At 69.1% G+C, this 16,026-nt stretch overlaps 2 protein-coding genes across 2 annotated transcripts; both read right to left on the bottom strand.

The window, feature by feature from the left end:
- Positions 1-2,981: 2,981 nt before the first annotated feature.
- Positions 2,982-13,590, bottom strand: AURANDRAFT_61302 (hypothetical protein; the record flags this gene model as incomplete). Its single annotated transcript, XM_009035101.1, has 3 exons — positions 2,982-3,023; positions 4,397-4,454; positions 8,849-13,590. The coding sequence occupies 3 exons, from the start codon at positions 13,588-13,590 to the stop codon at positions 2,982-2,984; spliced, it is 4,842 nt and encodes a 1,613-aa protein (XP_009033349.1).
- An 808-nt stretch (positions 13,591-14,398) lies between these two features.
- AURANDRAFT_19887 (hypothetical protein) lies at positions 14,399-14,979 on the bottom strand (the record flags this gene model as incomplete). The annotated part of the gene is made up of 2 exons (XM_009035100.1): positions 14,399-14,638; positions 14,851-14,979. Coding segments are annotated over 2 exons (369 nt in total), but the record flags the coding sequence as incomplete, so codon positions are not given.
- Between the last annotated feature and the right edge of the window lie 1,047 nt (positions 14,980-16,026).

Genomic DNA, 16,026 nt, shown 5'->3' on the forward strand with positions numbered 1-16,026 from the left:
GGCTCCTCCTCGGGGCTCGACGCCCCGCGCGCAGCCGCCGGCGGCCCCGCCGGCGGCTCCGACGCCCGCCTCCACCGCAGCGCAAAGGGCACGGGCGCGACGAGGTAGGTCTCCGCCAGGTACGCGAATATCTTGCAGACGGGCCTGCGAGGGGAGGAGGCATCATCGGACGCGCGCTTCGCTCTGCGCGATCGCGACGCGGCGCGCGCGCAGCAGAGCAAAGAACATGCCGGCGAGTATGAGGTAGTACCTGCGCGCGCGGCCGTCGTCGCGGCGCGCGGGGCCGCGCTCGGGACGCCGCGCGGCGGGCATGGGGCTCATCTCGTCGTCGCCCGGCTCCTCCATGACGCAAGCCTCCGCACACGGCATCCACTGGCAGAGCGGCGCCTGCTCGACGTGCGTGCCTTGGAACTTGCCGCGCAGCGCGGTCTTGAGCGACGCGCACGTCTCCTGGGTGAGCCTCGCCGCGCACTCCTCCTCGACGTCCGGGAACAGCAGGTTCGTCTCGAACGCGAGCGCGTACATGAACACGAGGATCTCGAAGCCGCAACACCACGCGCGGAACCCCCGCGGGACGGACGCCGAGTAGAGCGTGTACCACCCGTAGAACGGGTGCCCGAGATCCATGGCATGAAAAAAGTTCCGCTTCCAGCCGGCCATCAGCACGTCGTAGTCGCCGTGGGCCTCGTAGGGGTCGTCGTCGGCGTGCAATTTGCACGCCGAGGACGAGTACTTCAAAGTTTTGGCATCGGGGCACGCGAGGCGCCGCGCGTCGCGCGCGTCCAAGCGCCGGCCGTACGCGTGCGCGGCGACGCAAGCTAACAACAGCGTGAGCAGCGCGTAGATCATGACGACCGCGCGGCTGAGATCCGGCGGTTCCGTCAGGTTCTTGAAGTAGACGCTCCCCGCGCCCGTCTTCTCCTCCTTCGTCGAGTAATCGAGGGGCGGAGCGTCGCCGGCCGTGTCGACGCCGCATTCGCACGTCGTCGTGCCCCCGGCGCCTTGCACGGTCTCGCACTGCGCGAGCCACGCTTGGGAGCTCGAGTTCCACGAAGCGCACGCGTCCTCCGTGGCCGGGCACGTGACCGCCTCGACGCCCGGCAGCCCGTCGCACGCGTGATCGATCGTCGTGTTGTCGGGGCACGTGAAACTGACGTTCCCCGTGAAGCCGCACGCGCAGGTCAGGTTGGCGCCGGGCGGCTTCGGGCGGCCGGCGATGCCTCCAGCGATGACGAGCGCGACGATCGCCGACGGACCGCCCGCGCCGACGGTGGCGTTGGCGGCCGCGAGGGCGCGGCGACGTGCTCGACGCCGGCTCGAAGCCTCGTCCGAAGATGACGTGGACAGGCCGAAGCGAGTGACGCTCGATGTGACCGCGGGGCCGCGATTCTCGCCCGCGTACGGGTCCGACGTGTACTCGGCGAGGGACGCGTCGTAGCTGCCGTCGCCGGCGAGGCTCGCCGGGAGCTCCACGGCCGACGCGGAATTGTCGAGTACAAGGGACCGCGTCTCCCCCGGAGACGTTGCGTTCGGGCTGAGCCGCTGGGCCGAGCTGCGCAAGTTCGCCGACGCGATCGATTGAGCGTATTCGCCGGCGACGGCGCCGTAGAGCTGGGCCGAGAGAATCCCGTCTACTGCCGCGCCGAGCGAGGCGCCCGCACTCGTCGCATTCGTACCGTTTTCGTCTTCCGCGACGAAGAGCGTGCTGTCGAGGAGACTCGAGAGCGTGTTGCCAAGCTCGGCGGCCGCGATGGCCGTGATGCCGATCCCCGTCGATGACGACGAGAGCCCCAGCGCCGAATCTAGCGCCGACGCCGCCGCAGACACGGCGAGGCCAGAGCCGTTCGCCGCGACGGACAGGAGCGCCGACGAAGTCTGCTCGACGAGCGACGCGTCCACGTCGAGGCCGCTCACGACGGAGCCGACGGCGTCGATCATCGTCGACGTGAGCGCGACGTCGCCGCTCGCGGCCGTGGCGGCGGCAACGACGGTCTGGCAGACGCCCTCTCCACTACCGAGCGAAAATGCTGCGTCCAAGAGGCCCGTCGTCAGGTTCGCGAGCGCCGCGCCCGCGAGCCCCGTCGGCGCGACGGCCACGGACGTCGTCGCCTCCGCCGACCCGCCGAGCGCGTCCGACGCCACCACCACGAGGGTCACGTTCGGCGAACCCTCGGGGAGAACGACACCAGCGAGCGATCCCTCGCGCGTCGGAGCCCGCAACGTGCTCTCCGTTGTCGCGTTCGCCGACGGAGCGCGCGTCTTGAACGCGTATTGCAGCGGCGCGTCCTGCGTGACCCAGCTGTGCGTGGCGAGCGTAAACTGGGTCTCGAGCGCAAAGCCGCGGGACGGCGACGCGATAAGCTTGCCCGAGGACGGCGGCCGAGCGACGAAGAAGCTCACGGACGCCGCGCCGTCGACGGAGCCATATTGAAGAGTCGCCTCGAGTCGCAGCGTGTACGACGCCCCCGCGACGAGCGAACCCGAGGCGAGCACGAGATCGTGGTCGCGGTCCCGAGCCGGACCCGACAGCGCCGGAGCGGTCCTCGCCCAGTACGCGAGCGGAGCCGCGCCCTCGAGCGCGCCCCTGGCGACGGTCCACGTCGTGTTGAAGGCGCGCGAACTCGGAACGTCGTTCCCCAAACTCGAGGGCGACGCGGCGCCGTAGAGGATGACCTTCGTAGACGCGGCGACGCGCGCGCCGACGCTGGACTCGATCGCGACCGCCGGCGGGTCGCCGTCGACCAGCTCGTAGGTCACGTGCGCGGTCCCAGACCTTCCGTCCGCGGCCGTCGCGTTGAGCAAGACCGCGAAGCTCCCGACCCCGATATCGGTTCCCCGCAGAGAGATGCTTTCCGCATCACCGCTCGCGGCTCTATTCAGCGCGGCATCGCACGCCGCGTCGTCGCAAGCCCACGCAAAGGAGAGGCCGGCGTCCGCGCCGAAGGCGTCGTCGATGTCTTCGTCGTACGATTCGGACGCGCTCAGCTCCACGACTCCGGCGAGGGGAAGCACGCGACTTCCTCCTGCGATGACGGCGACGATCTCGGCCCGACCGACGGATATGGTGGCCGTAGACGTCACGTTCGTGCCCGCTTCGACGTCGGCGGCCGTCGCGGCGAGCTCGTAGTCCGTCGCGGCCTCCAGAGTATACGCGGGAAGCTTGAAGTAGCGCTGATCGTTGGACGTGGATGTCCAGTCCGTGACGAGGAGGCTGCCGTCATCGAGAAATCTGCTGAGGACCCACTGGATAGTCACGGCGCGCTCGGCCGGGGGGCGCCCATCGCACGAGGTCGCGATCGCGTTCGCTCGGACGGAGAGTGCCGTCGGTCGTGTCATCGAGACAAGTGTCCCTCCGACGATCTCGAGATTAGGAGGCGTGTCCGTGCGAACTTGCACGAGGAACGGCGCCGACGGCGCGCTCGTGCCTCCGAGGAAATTCGCGAGGACCAGCGTCACCTCGAGGCTGTGAAGGCCGCCGTCGGCCATGACAACGAGATCCTCGGACGACACCAGAAACGATGGATTTCCCGTGCCTGTATTCGCCGCGTCGATAACCGAAGCCAACGTGGAACGCATCGCGGCCGTCGCGTTGCTGGCGTTCGCGGAGGCTGCGAAGTCCTCTCGCAAGATCGCCGTCGCATTCCATGCGTAGACCATCGAGCGACCGCCACCTCCCGTGGACTGCGACGATCCAACCGCGAGGTCTTCGCACGAGGCGGCCGTCGTCGGTCCATCGATAAAAGCTTCGGGGATGAGCGGCGGATCGGGCGGCGCCGCGGACGCGACCGACGCGTTCGCGTAGCGGTCGCAGTCGCATCTCTCAGCGGCGGGATCGCAGTCGCGTTTGATCGTACCCGAGACGAGGGTCACGTTCGAGCCAGGGATGAAATCGATCGCGTCGGCCACGTCGGCGTTGATCTCGCGCGCGTCGATCCAGTAGCACGTCGAGCCGGCGGCTCCCGCGAAGCTCAGAATCTGATCGCAAGAAAACCGCGACCCCGCCGACATGGCGGCCTGGTCCGTCGCGGCGTCAAAGATAACGACGAGCTCGGCCCCAGTCTTTGAAAAGGCAGCGCGAGAGAGTTCCGGCTCCGCGTCGACGGCGCCGCGCGCGCGCAGCACCGAGCAGGGAGTCATCGTGGGCGTAGAGCTCGGGCTTGCAGTCGTCGGTATCACCGTCGGCGCCGGAACCGGCACTCTGCTGGGGCTCCCCGGCTGTGGAGACGGTGCGGGCGTCGGTCGCGGCGTCGGCCTCGCGGACGGTCTCGACGTCGGATGCGGGCTGGTCGGTTGCGAAGAAGGTGCCGCAGTTGGCCTCGGTGTTGGGTTCGACGATGGATACGCCGAAGCAGTCGTTGGGAGCGACGTAGACGGCTTCGGGCTCGGCGCGATCGACGGGGGCCCCGACGGTGCGCTGGACGGCGTCGACGTCGGTGATGGCGCGGGTTGGACGCCTACGTTCGCCAAAAGTTTCAGAGGGATAAATAAGATGCAGGGACGCTGCGACGCGCTCGGCGACGGCGAGGGAAGCGACGTCGGCCAGAAAGTCGGCCCGCTCGTCGGGTTCAACGTCTCGACGACGGTGGTCTCGACGCTGATGACCGACTGGGGCGAAATGAAGTCCTGCGCCGCAGCGGACTCTTCCAGGCGTCGTTGGGAACCCGAGGTCCAACTGTCGTCCGTCGTTTGCGCGATGCGATCCGAAGCCCAATCCCCCGAGTCGACCTTCGATTGGAAGAACGCGTTGAGCGCCTCCTTGACCGTGTAGAGCGTCGAGCCGTCGTCACGCGAAAAGAGTGACGACGCGTACGCCGTGAATCGGATCGAGAACAGGGCGGTGACGGTCTCCCCGGGGTCCGTCGCGTTTGTCCCATTCGGGGAGCACATGGCTTCGATGCTGGCGAGGCTGTCTTCGTTGGCGCTGGATCCGCTCCGCGCGATCATTTCGTCGATGTAGCCGTAGACGACCGCCTCCTCGATCTCATCGATCCGCGCGCTGTAATAGTCGTCGCAATAGTCTTCTGCCGTTGCGTAGCTGCTGTCTGCCGTCTGGGTGTAGAGAGCTATTTCCAGGGACACCGTGTCCCGCGTGGGGGCGGGCGTCGGCACGGCGCTGGGAATCGACGTCGGTTGCGCCGAGGGCGCGGCCGTCGTGGGCGTCGACGTGGTTGGCAGGGCGCTGGGGATTGAGGAGGACGGCGCCGACGACGGCGGAGCGCTCGGAGCGGGGCTTGGAGCGTGGGTCGTCGGCAGCGGGATCGGAGCCGGGCTCGGCGCCGGCGACGGCGACGGGATAGGCTGCAGCGATGGTTGAGGACTGGGAGCCGGGATCGGCGCAGCGGTTGGTGCCGGTGACGGATTCCATGGTGCCGCCGTTGGCATAGGAAGAGGCCTCGGGGATGGGAACGTCGTCGGCGCCGGCGCCGGCGACAGCGTCGGTCTTGGCGACGGCGACAGCGTCGGTCTTGGCGACGGCGACGGGATAGGCTGCAGCGATGGTTGAGGACTGGGAGCCGGGATCGGCGCAGCAGTTGGTGCCGGAGACGGATTCCATGGTGCCGCCGTTGGCATAGGAAGAGGCCTCGGGGATGGGAACGTAGTCGGCGCCGGCGCCGGCGACAGCGTCGGTCTTGGCGCGGGAGCGTTGGTTGGGATCCCGGGTGCCACCACCGGCGACGGTGTCGGCCCAGGAATGGGGGTAGTCGTCGGATCTCCGGGCGCGACCACCGGTGACGGTGTCGGCCTCAGCACAGGAGCGGCCGTCGGATTTCCCGGTGCGACCACCGGCGACGGGGTTGGCCTCAGCACTGGAGCGGCCGTCGGGTTTCCGGGCGCAACCACCGGCGACGGTGTCACTGGACTGGCCGTTGGATTTCCCGGCGCGACCACCGGCGATGGTGTCGGCTTCAGCACAGGAGCGGCCGTCGGGTTTCCGGGCGCGACCACCGGCGACGGGGTCGGACTCGGCACAGGAGCGGCCACGGGCGGGGACGAGCACCCGCACGCGCGCTGGCAGGCCTCGTAGCCGACCGAGCCGTCGTCACCAACGACAACGCAGCGATTCTCAGGAAACTCGGCGACCCACGGACAGTCCTTCGACGGCGTTCCTTTCTTGTACCAAGACGCGCTGTCAACGCAGGGCGTAGTTGGACGCGATGTCGGCACGATGACGGGTGAAGTGGTCGGGTTCCCAGGCACCACCGTCGGGGACGGAGCCGGCTGATGGACCGGCGCTTGCGTCGGAGATACTGGAGCGGCTGTGGGCGGGGACGAGCACCCGCACGCGCGCTGGCAGGCCTCGTAGCCGACCGAGCCGTCGTCACCAACGACAGCGCAGCGGTCCTCTGGGAACCCGGCGACCCACGGACAGTCCTTCGACGGCTTTCCTTTCTTGTACCAAGACGCGCTGTCATCACACGCCGTCGGTCGAGGAGTAGCAAGCTGCGGTGTAGGAGACGGATTCAGCGGCGCGGAAGGCGGCGGCGTCGGAGGCCCGATCGTAGTCGTAGAGATAGTGGCCGCCGAGACGCGAATCGTGGTAAGGTTCCTGAACGCCGCCGCGAGGTCGGCGCTCTCGGCGGCGGCAGCAATGGCGCTGTCCATGGAGTCGATCGTCACCGCGTCGATGTTCGACGCCACGCTTTCCGCAGCCGCGTTCTCCGCAACCGCCACGGTGTAGATCATTTCGAATGACGACGAGGCCTCATCGAGGCGTCGCCGGGTTCCGGACGAGAACTCGAGCGCGAGCGAGTCGTCGTTCTCGACGCCAGCGACGTCCGCCAGCGCCACACGAAAGACGCCCTCGTTCGCCGCCGCGCCCTCAGCGGTCATGCCGGCAAAAGTGGCGCTGCCATTCACCTCGAATGTGTCTCCGGTGGTCGCCACGATGGTGGGATAGAGCGTTGGAAGAAACGACCGCGCGCGCGTCGTGGGCGAGGCCGTTGTCTCGACGTTTGTCGACGGCGCGCGCGTCGTGGGCGAGGCCGTTGTCGCGACGTTTGTCGACGGCGCGAGCGTCGTCGGCGGGGCTGCGGTGGGCGCGACGACGGTTTTCAACGTCGGCGCGACGGTCGTCGGCGCGGCCGTCGACGGCGCGCGCGTTGTGGGCGGTTTTGTGCTGGGCGCGGCCGTCGTCGGGACATTGGTGGGCGGGGCCGTGGATGGCGCAGCCGTCGTCGGCGCGCTCGTCGAAGGCGCGCGCGTCGTTGGCTTGGCCGTCGGCGCGGGCGTGTACGAGACCTGGAAATCGATGGAATCCGTCACGGAGGCGTCGCCATCGCACGTGAGCGTCAGCGTGTACTCGTTTACCGTCGAGTCGCCGGAAACCACCTGCGTCACCTGGCCATCGTTGTCCAAGATGTCTGCCGTCTGGACGACGTTGCCGTCTGGATCCGTGAAGACGGCGGTCAAGGTCGCACAGGCGCTCGAGTCGCCGCGGTACACCCAGAGGAGCTCGCATTCGACGTCGTGGACGCACGTCGAACCCGTGCCAATGCTTGAGATTTGCAAGAAAGAGGCCGTGGGCACGATCGTCGGAAGAGCGCTCGGAGACGGCGACGGCGGTGCGGACGGAGTCGCGCTCGGAGAAGCGGACGGCGTGGCGCTCGGCGTCGAGCTCGGGGATGGGGACGGCGCCGCGCTTGGAGAAGGCGACGGAGCGGCGGACGGCGTCGCGCTCGGGGATGGGGACGGCGCCGTGCTCGGGGATGGGGACGGCCCCGTGCTCGGCAGAGCCGACGGCACCGCGCTGGGCCAGCTGCTGGACGGCATCATCGTCGGCGCGGACGAGTACGACACCTGGAAATCGATGGAGTCCGTCACGGAGGCGTCGCCATCGCACGTGAGCGTCAGCGTGTACTCGTTTACCGTCGCGTCGCCGGAAACCACCTGCGTCACCTGGCCGTCGTTGTCCAAGATGTCTGCCGTCTGGACGACGTTGCCGTCTGGATCTGTGAAGAGGGCGGTCAAGGTCGCACAGGCGCTCGAGTCGCCGCGGTACACCCAGAGGAGCTCGCATTCGACGTCGGCGACGCACGTCGACTCGGTGCCCATACTCGTGATCTCGATGAACGAAGCCGTCGGCACGATCGTCGGAAGAGCGCTCGGCGAGGCGCTCGGGGACGCCGACGGCGCCGCGGACGGCAGGGGCGACGGTCCGGCGCTCGGCAAGGCGCTCGGGGACGCCGACGGCGCCGCGGACGGCGAAGAGCTCGGAAACGAGGACGGCGCCGGGCTCGGCGAGGGCGACGGCGCGGCGGACGGCGCCGAGCTCGGAAACGAGGACGGCGCCGCGCTTGGCGAGGGCGACGGCGCGGCGGACGGCGCCGAGCTCGGGAATGGGGACGGCGCCGCGCTCGGAGAGGGCGAAGGCGCGGCGGACGGCGCCGAGCTCGGGGACGAGGAGGGCGCCGCGCTCGGAGAAGGCGACGGCGCGGCGGACGGCGCCGAGCTCGGGGACGAGGCGGGCGCCGCGCTCGGAGAGGGCGACGGCGCGGCGGACGGCGCCGAGCTCGGGGACGAGGAGGGCGCCGCGCTTGGAGGGGGCGACGGCGCGGCGGACGGCGTCGAGCTCGGGGACGAGGAGGGCGCCGCGCTCGGAGAGGGCGACGGCGCGGCGGACGGCGCCGAGCTCGGGGACGAGGAGGGCGCCGCGCTTGGAGAGGGCGACGGCGCGGCGGACGGCGCCGAGCTCGGGGACGAGGAGGGCGCCGCGCTCGGAGAGGGCGACGGCGCGGCGGACGGCGCCGAGCTCGGGGACGAGGAGGGCGCCGCGCTTGGAGAGGGCGACGGCGCGGCGGACGGCGCCGAGCTCGGGGAGGAGCTCGGGAGAGAGGACGGAGTCGCGGACGGCGTCGCTGAGGGTATCGCGGTCGGCGTCGCCGTCGGCGCGGCCGTGACGGCGTCGTAGAGGACCTGGATGGACGCCGCGTCGAGCGCGCTCGCGTAGACGTAGACCTCGTCGATGGAGCCATCGAAGAAGTAGTCATTCCAGAACTGCCCGAGGCGGAGCGCGTTGTCCGAGCCCGTGTCCAACGCTTCGGTCCCCGTCGCCGCCTGCGTCCCGTCGAAGTAGAGGGCCCAGTCCGATCCGTCGTAGGTCAGGCAGTAGTGATGCCAGTCGCCGTCGTCGGACCCCGACAGCGCGACGTCCGTGTCGGCGCCCCAGAGCTGGACTCTGAGGCTGCCGTCCGTGCCGTGTACTCGAAGCGCAAAGTTCTCCAGGTCGGAGTAATCCCCGTAGTCGAAGAGGCCCGCGCCGAGGTCGTATTCGCTACCGTCGCTGCTGAAGGAATTGATGACCGCCCACAGACACACGGTTCGCGCGTTGCTCCCTTGGATGTCCGCCGTCACGGCAGAAGGGAACTCGACGTAGTCGTCCGTCCCGTCGAAGGACAGCGCGCCGCTGCCGTCGCGGCCCTTCACCGCCTTCGTGCCGCTTCTCGTGCAGTCGAGGCTGCCGTCGCCGACGTGGTCGTCCGCGCATCGTACGCGAGCGTCAAAGGAGTAGTGCGCGACCAGCGTGGCCTGGAAGAAGTTCGGCGTCGGCACCGTCGTCTGCGTCGGTGCGGGCGTCGACCCGGCATCGTAGAGGACCTGGATCGAGGCCGCGTCGAGCGCGCTCGAGTAGACGTAGACCTCGTCGATGGCGCCGTCGAGGTAGGAGCTAAGGTCCCACATTCCGAGTTTGAGCGCGCGGTCCGAGCCCGTGTTGACCGCGCTCGTGCCAGACCCTGCCTCGTTCCCGTCGAAGTACAGGTACCATGCCGACCCGTCGTAGGTCACGCAGTAGTGATGCCAGTCGCCGTCGTCGGACCCCGACAGCGCGACGTCCGTGTCGGCGGCCCAGAGCTGTACTTTGAGGCTGCCGTCCGTGCCGGCCACTCGAAGCGCGAAGTTCTGCAGGTCGGAGGAGGTCCCGTAGTCGAAGAGCCCCCCGTCGCTGCTGAAGGAATCGATGACCGCCCACAAGCAGATGGTCCGCGCGTTGCTCCCTTGGATGTCCGCGGTCACGGCCGAGGGGAACTCGACGTAGTCGTCCACGCCGTCGAAGGCCATCGCGACGCTTCCAAACAGACCTGCCGTCGCCGTCGCGCCGTTGATCGTCCCGTCGAGGCTGCTGTCGCTGTCGTCGGCGGCTGTGCCGTCGTCGAAGGAGTAGTGCGCGACCAGCGTGGCCTGGAAGAAGTTCGACGTCGGCAGCGGCGTCACCGTCGGCGCGGTGCTGACGGCGTCGTAGAGGACCTGGATCGAGGCCGCGTCGAGCGCGCTCGAGTAGACGTAGACCTCGTCGATGGAGCCGTCGAGGTAGCCGTCATTGTCGTCTCCGAGGTTCCACTGCCCGAGGCGGAGCGCGCGGTCCGAGCCCGTGTTGACCGCGCTCGTGCCAGACCCTGCCTCGTTCCCGTCGAAGTACAGGTACCATGCCGACCCGTCGTAGGTCAGGCAGTAGTGATGCCAGCCGCCGTCGTCGGACCCCGACAGCGCGACGTCCGTGTCGGCGCCCCAGAGCTGGACTTTGAGGGTGCCGTCCGTGCCGGCCACTCGAAGCGCGAAGTTCGCGAGGTCGGAGTAAGCCCCGTAGTCGAAGAGACCCGCTTCGCCACTGAAGTCGTCGATCAAGGCCCACAAGCACACGGTCCGCGAACTACTCCCTTGGATGTCCGCCGTCACGGCCGAAGGAAACTCGACGTAGTCGTCCGTCCCGTCGAAGGACAGCGCGCCGCTCCCGTCGCGGCCCGTCGTCGCCGTCGCGCCGTTGATCGTCCCGTCGAGACTGCTGTCGCCGTCCTCGGCGGCCGTCCCGTCATCGAAGGAGTAGCGCGCGACCAGCGTCGAGTGCGACACGTGCGTCGGCCGCGGCGTCGCCGTCGGCGCGGGCGTCGACCCGGCATCGTAGAGGACCTGGATCGAGGCCGCGTCGAGCGCGCTCGAGTAGACGTAGACCTCGTCGATGGAGCCGTCGAGGTAGTCCCCACCTGCCCATCGCCCGAGGCGGAGCGCGGTGTCCGAGCCCGTGTTCACCGCCACGGTCGCCGTCGCCGCCTGCGACCCGTCGAAGTAGAGGACCCAGTCTGATCCGTCGTAGGTCAGGCAGTAGTGGTGCCAACCGCCGTCGTCGGACCCCGACAGCGCGACGTCCGTGTCGGCGGCAAATAACTGGACTTTGAGACTCGCGCTCGTGCCGTGCACCCGGAGCGCGAAGTTCTCATAATCTGAGTAGCTCCCGTAGTCGAAGAGCCCCCCGTCGCTGCTGAAGGAATCGATGACCGCCCACAAGCAGATGGTCCGCGCGTTGCTCCCTTGGATGTCCGCGGTCACGGCCGAAGGAAACTCGACGTAGTCGTCCGTCCCGTCGAAGGACAGCGCGCCGCTCCCAAACAGACCCGTTGTCGCCGCGGCGCCGTTGATCGTCCCGTCGAGGCTGCTGTCGCCATCCTCGGTGGCCAAAACCTTGTCGAAGCGGTAGCGCGCGACCAGCGTCGAGTGCGACACGTGCGTCGGCAGCGGCGTCACCGTCGGCGCGGCCGTGACGGCGTCGTAGAGGACCTGGATCGAGGCCGCGTCGAGCGCGCTCGAGTAGACGTAGACCTCGTCGATGGAGCCGTCGAGGTAGCCTTCATTGTCGTCTCCGAGGTTCCACTGCCCGAGGCGGAGCGCGCGGTCCGAGCCCGTGTTGACCGCGCTCGTGCCAGACCCTGCCTCGTTCCCGTCGAAGTACAGGTACCATGTCGACCCGTCGTAGGTCAGGCAGTAGTGATGCCAGCCGCCGTCGTCGGACCCCGACAGCGCGACGTCCGTGTCGGCGCCCCAGAGCTGGACTTTGAGGCTGCCGTCCGTGCCGGCCACTCGAAGCGCGAAGTTCTGCAGGTCGGAGGAGGTCCCGTAGTCGAAGAGCCCCCCGTCGCTGCTGAAGGAATCGATGACCGCCCACAAGCAGATGGTCCGCGCGTTGCTCCCTTGGATGTCCGCGGTCACGGCCGAGGGAAACTCGACGTAGTCGTCCGTCCCGTCGAAGGACAGCGCGTAGCTCCCAAACAGACCCGTTGTCGCCGCGGCGCCGTGGATCCTCCCGTCGAGGCTGCTGTCGCCGTCCTCGGTGGCCAAAACCTTGTCGAAGCGGTAGTGCGCGACCAGCGTCGAGTGCGACACGTGCGTCGGCAGCGGCGTCACCGTCGGCTGCGGCGTGACGGCGTCGTAGAGGACCTGGATCGAGGCCGCGTCGAGCGCGCTCGAGTAGACGTAGACCTCGTCGATGGAGCCATCGAAGAAGTAGTCATTCCAGAACTGCCCGAGGCGGAGCGCGCGGTCCGAGCCCGTGTTGACCGCGTCGGTCCCCGTCGCCGCCTGCGAACCGTCGAAGTACAAGGCCCAATCGGATCCGTCATAGGTCAGGCAGTAGTGATGCCAGCCGCCGTCGTCGGACCCCGACAGCGCGACGTCCGTGTCGGCGCCCCAGAGCTGGACTTTGAGGGTGCCGTCCGTGCCGGCCACTCGAAGCGCGAAGTTCTGCAGGTCGGAGGAGGTCCCGTAGTCGAAGAGCCCCCCGTCGCTGCTGAAGGAATCGATGACCGCCCACAAGCAGATGGTCCGCGCGTTGCTCCCTTGGATGTCCGCGGTCACGGCCGAGGGAAACTCGACGTAGTCGTCCGTGCCGTCGAAGGACAGCGCGCCGCTCCCGTCGCGGCCCGTCGTCGCCGTCGCGCCGTAATAAAAAGCGATGGTGCCGTCGAGGCTGCTGTCGCCGTCCTCGGCGGCCGTGCCGTCGTCGAAGGAGTAGCGCGCGACCAGCGTCGAGAGGGACACGTGCGTTGGCCGCGGCGTCACCGTCGGCTGCGGCGTGACGGCGTTGTAGAGGACCTCGATCGAGCCTGTGTTGAGCGCGCTCGAGTAGACGTAGACCTCGTCGATGGAGCCGGAGAACAAGTGGTTCCCGTTTCGATCCGTCCGGTCTCCGAGCGTGAGAGCATAGTCCGAGCCCGTGTCGAGCGCGACGCTATACGTGTACGCGGACGCCCCGTCGAAGTAGAGCGTCCACGATCCGTCGTAGGCGAGGCAGTAGTGGTGCCAGTCGCCGTCGTCGGACCCGGAGAGCGCCACGGCCATGTCGTAGCTCCCCCCGTGGAGCTGGACCTGGATGCTTCCCGACGTCTTCGCCATGATCCCGAACTCCATACCATCCGCCCCGGAACCGTGCGAAAACAGCGCGCCCTCGTCCCACTCGTCGATGACCGCCCACAGGCAGATGGTCCGCGAGTTGCTCCCGCGGATGTCCGCGGTCACGGCGGAAGGGAACTCGACGTAGTCGTCCGTGCCGTCGAAGGACAGCGCGCCGCTCCCGTCGCGGCCCGTCGTCGCCGTCGCGCCGTTGATGGTCCCGTCGAGGCTGCTGTCGCCGTCCTCGGCGGCCGTGCCGTCGTCGAAGGAGTAGCGCGCGACGAGCGTCGAGCGGGACACGTAGTACGCCGTCGGCGGGACCGTCGCCGTCGGGTACGCCGACGGCGGCGCCGTTAGCGTCGGGCGCGGCGTCGGCACGGCCTCGGAGCGCAGCCAGAGCAGCGCCAGCGCCACGCGAGTCAGCGATTGCACCATGGTGGTCCTTTGCAGCAGCGCCAGCGCCACGCGAGTCAGCGATAGCACCATGGCTCAATTGATGGTCATTTCCATACCCGCGTCGAAATGAAAATTTGCCGTCAAGTAACCGACACATTGCATCTAGATGATGTTTTCTATTCATCCACTTCATCAAAAGTGGAGATACATTAACTTCTTCAAACAACATTGATTCTTGAATTAATCGATCAATACTAACCCTGATTTCGGCAGCATTTCGCACGTCGATGTCGATGGACGGACAACTTTCGACACGGCATTCGGCATGTTCCAGCCCACAGGGGGAGAAACGAGCCTACATCGCCGTAGGAACTCGGGGGCGGAGATTCCAAAACCCCAGTCTGATCCTCGCGGGGACGCGCAGAAGCTGAGATCATTAGGGCCCGCGCAGCGCGCAGGACGTGGAGCCCGCCGCGCTCGAGAACCACAATGCGCTATGGCAACTCCTTCGAGATGGAGCCGCGTCGTGAGGGTCCGCCGCAGCTGCCAGGAGGAGTTGCTATAGGGTTGCCCATGTGCTGCGGACGCGCGACGCGGAGGCAGCCCGCAGTGTGAGATCTAGTGTCCGCAGTTGGGCGGACGAAAGATCAATCGGCAGCCGTCGATAGATATGTTTTCGCGCGCTCGTTGGGGTAACTTTTTTGATAAAGTGGATGAATTCTAACTTGAAACTTTTTTCTAACAGCATGCGTGAAGTTTTTAATCTTTCCGCCGGGCGGCCCGAGCTCCCGACCCCCGGAACTGTCGGCCGGGACGTCCGGGAGACGTCGGCCCGCCTCGGCGCCCGTTATTGCGCGGCGTAGATGCCGACGACGGCGTCCGTGGAGCCCGCGGCGCAGAGGACCTTCGTCGGGTGGAACGCGAGGCTGGAGACGGGGCCGATGCGCTGGCCGAGGAAGCCGTCGTGGTAGCGGACGATGTTGAGCTGGTCGCCGTCGCGGGCCATGAACTTGATGAACTGGTTGTGGGAGCCCGAGGCGAGGAGGGGCGCGTTGCCGTGCGCGTCGAAGGCCGTCATCGTCGAGTTCTGGACGTCGACGGTGCCTGGGCAGGAAAAGAGTGATTCAAGTTCGCTTCAACATGAGTGTTCCGCGCGCGCGCGTTCCAGAAAAAGCATCCACGCTTCGAGACCGTTCCGAGAGATGATCGCTCGTCCAAAAATCAGCCGAAACGAGTGGAAAACGACCGAGATAGGAGCCTTTGAAGTTGGGAATTTCGCACTCTTTTCCTGCCCTGGACGGTGCGGAGGCTCGCGCCGGGCGCGCGCGCGTCCCAGAACTTGAGGTCGCCGGCGACGCAGCCCGAGGCGCACTCGCGGGGCGCGTCGGCGTGGGCGTGCGTGTGGACGACCCAGGCGCTGTGCTCGCGCGGGTACGCGACGGCCGCGGGCCGCGCCGAGCCCGCGGCGGCCGCGCGGTCCCGGAGGTCGAAGAGCCGGAGGCTGCCGTCGCCGAAGCCCGCGAAGACGACGCGCGGCGACGCCTCGAGGGGGCTCAGGGACGTCACGCAGGCGTCCGTGCCCGTCGCGACGGCCGCGGCGAGCGCCTCGGCGCCCAGGTCCCAGCGCCGGAGCGTCGGGCCGTGGCCGCCCGCGTAGAGCGACGCGTCGCCCGCGGCCCAGGCGCAGACGAGGCCGCTGCTCCGCGAGCCCGTCTCGAGGTCGCCGGCGGCGACGAAGGCGCTCACGAGCCGCGGCGGCGCGCGCGGCGCGTCGCCGCCGCCGGCCGCGGCGCCGTCGTCCGAGGCCTCGAGGCGGAGGCCGCCCCAGATGCGCGCGGCGCCGTCGTCGGAGCCGACGAGGAGCAGCGTCGACGACTGGGCGTTGAGCCACTCGACGCAGGTCGCGCGCGGGCCCCGCCGCGGCGCCGCGGCGGCGGCCGCGGCGCCGCCGCCGGCGGCCGCGGCCGCGGGCGACGCGCGCGGCGGCCGCGGCGGCGGCGGCGGCGCGCCCTCGAAGGGCGCCGGCGGGGGCCGCCCCCGGGCGTCGAGGCGCGCGGCGCCGTTGGACCAGCGCGCGCGGAGCTCGCCGGCCTCGTGGTCCCAGACGCTCACGCCGTCGCCCTCGTCGACGACGGCGAGCGCGGGCTCGAAGGCGTGGAACCGGAGCAGGGACGTCATCTCCGCGGCGCCGTTCTCCAGGGTCACGAGCTCGCCGAAGCGCAGGCCCCGGTCGCGGCCCTCGCGGGGCCGCGGCGGCGCCGCGCCGCCGCGCGGCGGCGCCGCGGCGCCGCCCCGGAGCGCGGCGGCGACGCGGCCGCGGACCGCGCGCGCCTCGCGGCAGCGGTAGCGGTTCCGGTGCCGCCGGTAGAGCCGCAGCTCGCCGGCGAGGGCCAGGGGGTCGTCGAGGAGCAGGTCCTCGAGCGTCTCCGCGGGCGCGGCGGCGGCGGCCGCCGCGGCGCCGGCGGCGCCGGCGGC

The sequence above is a fragment of the Aureococcus anophagefferens genome (assembly GCF_000186865.1).
Source record: "Aureococcus anophagefferens unplaced genomic scaffold AURANscaffold_2, whole genome shotgun sequence".
NCBI lineage: Eukaryota > Pelagophyceae > Pelagomonadales > Pelagomonadaceae > Aureococcus > Aureococcus anophagefferens.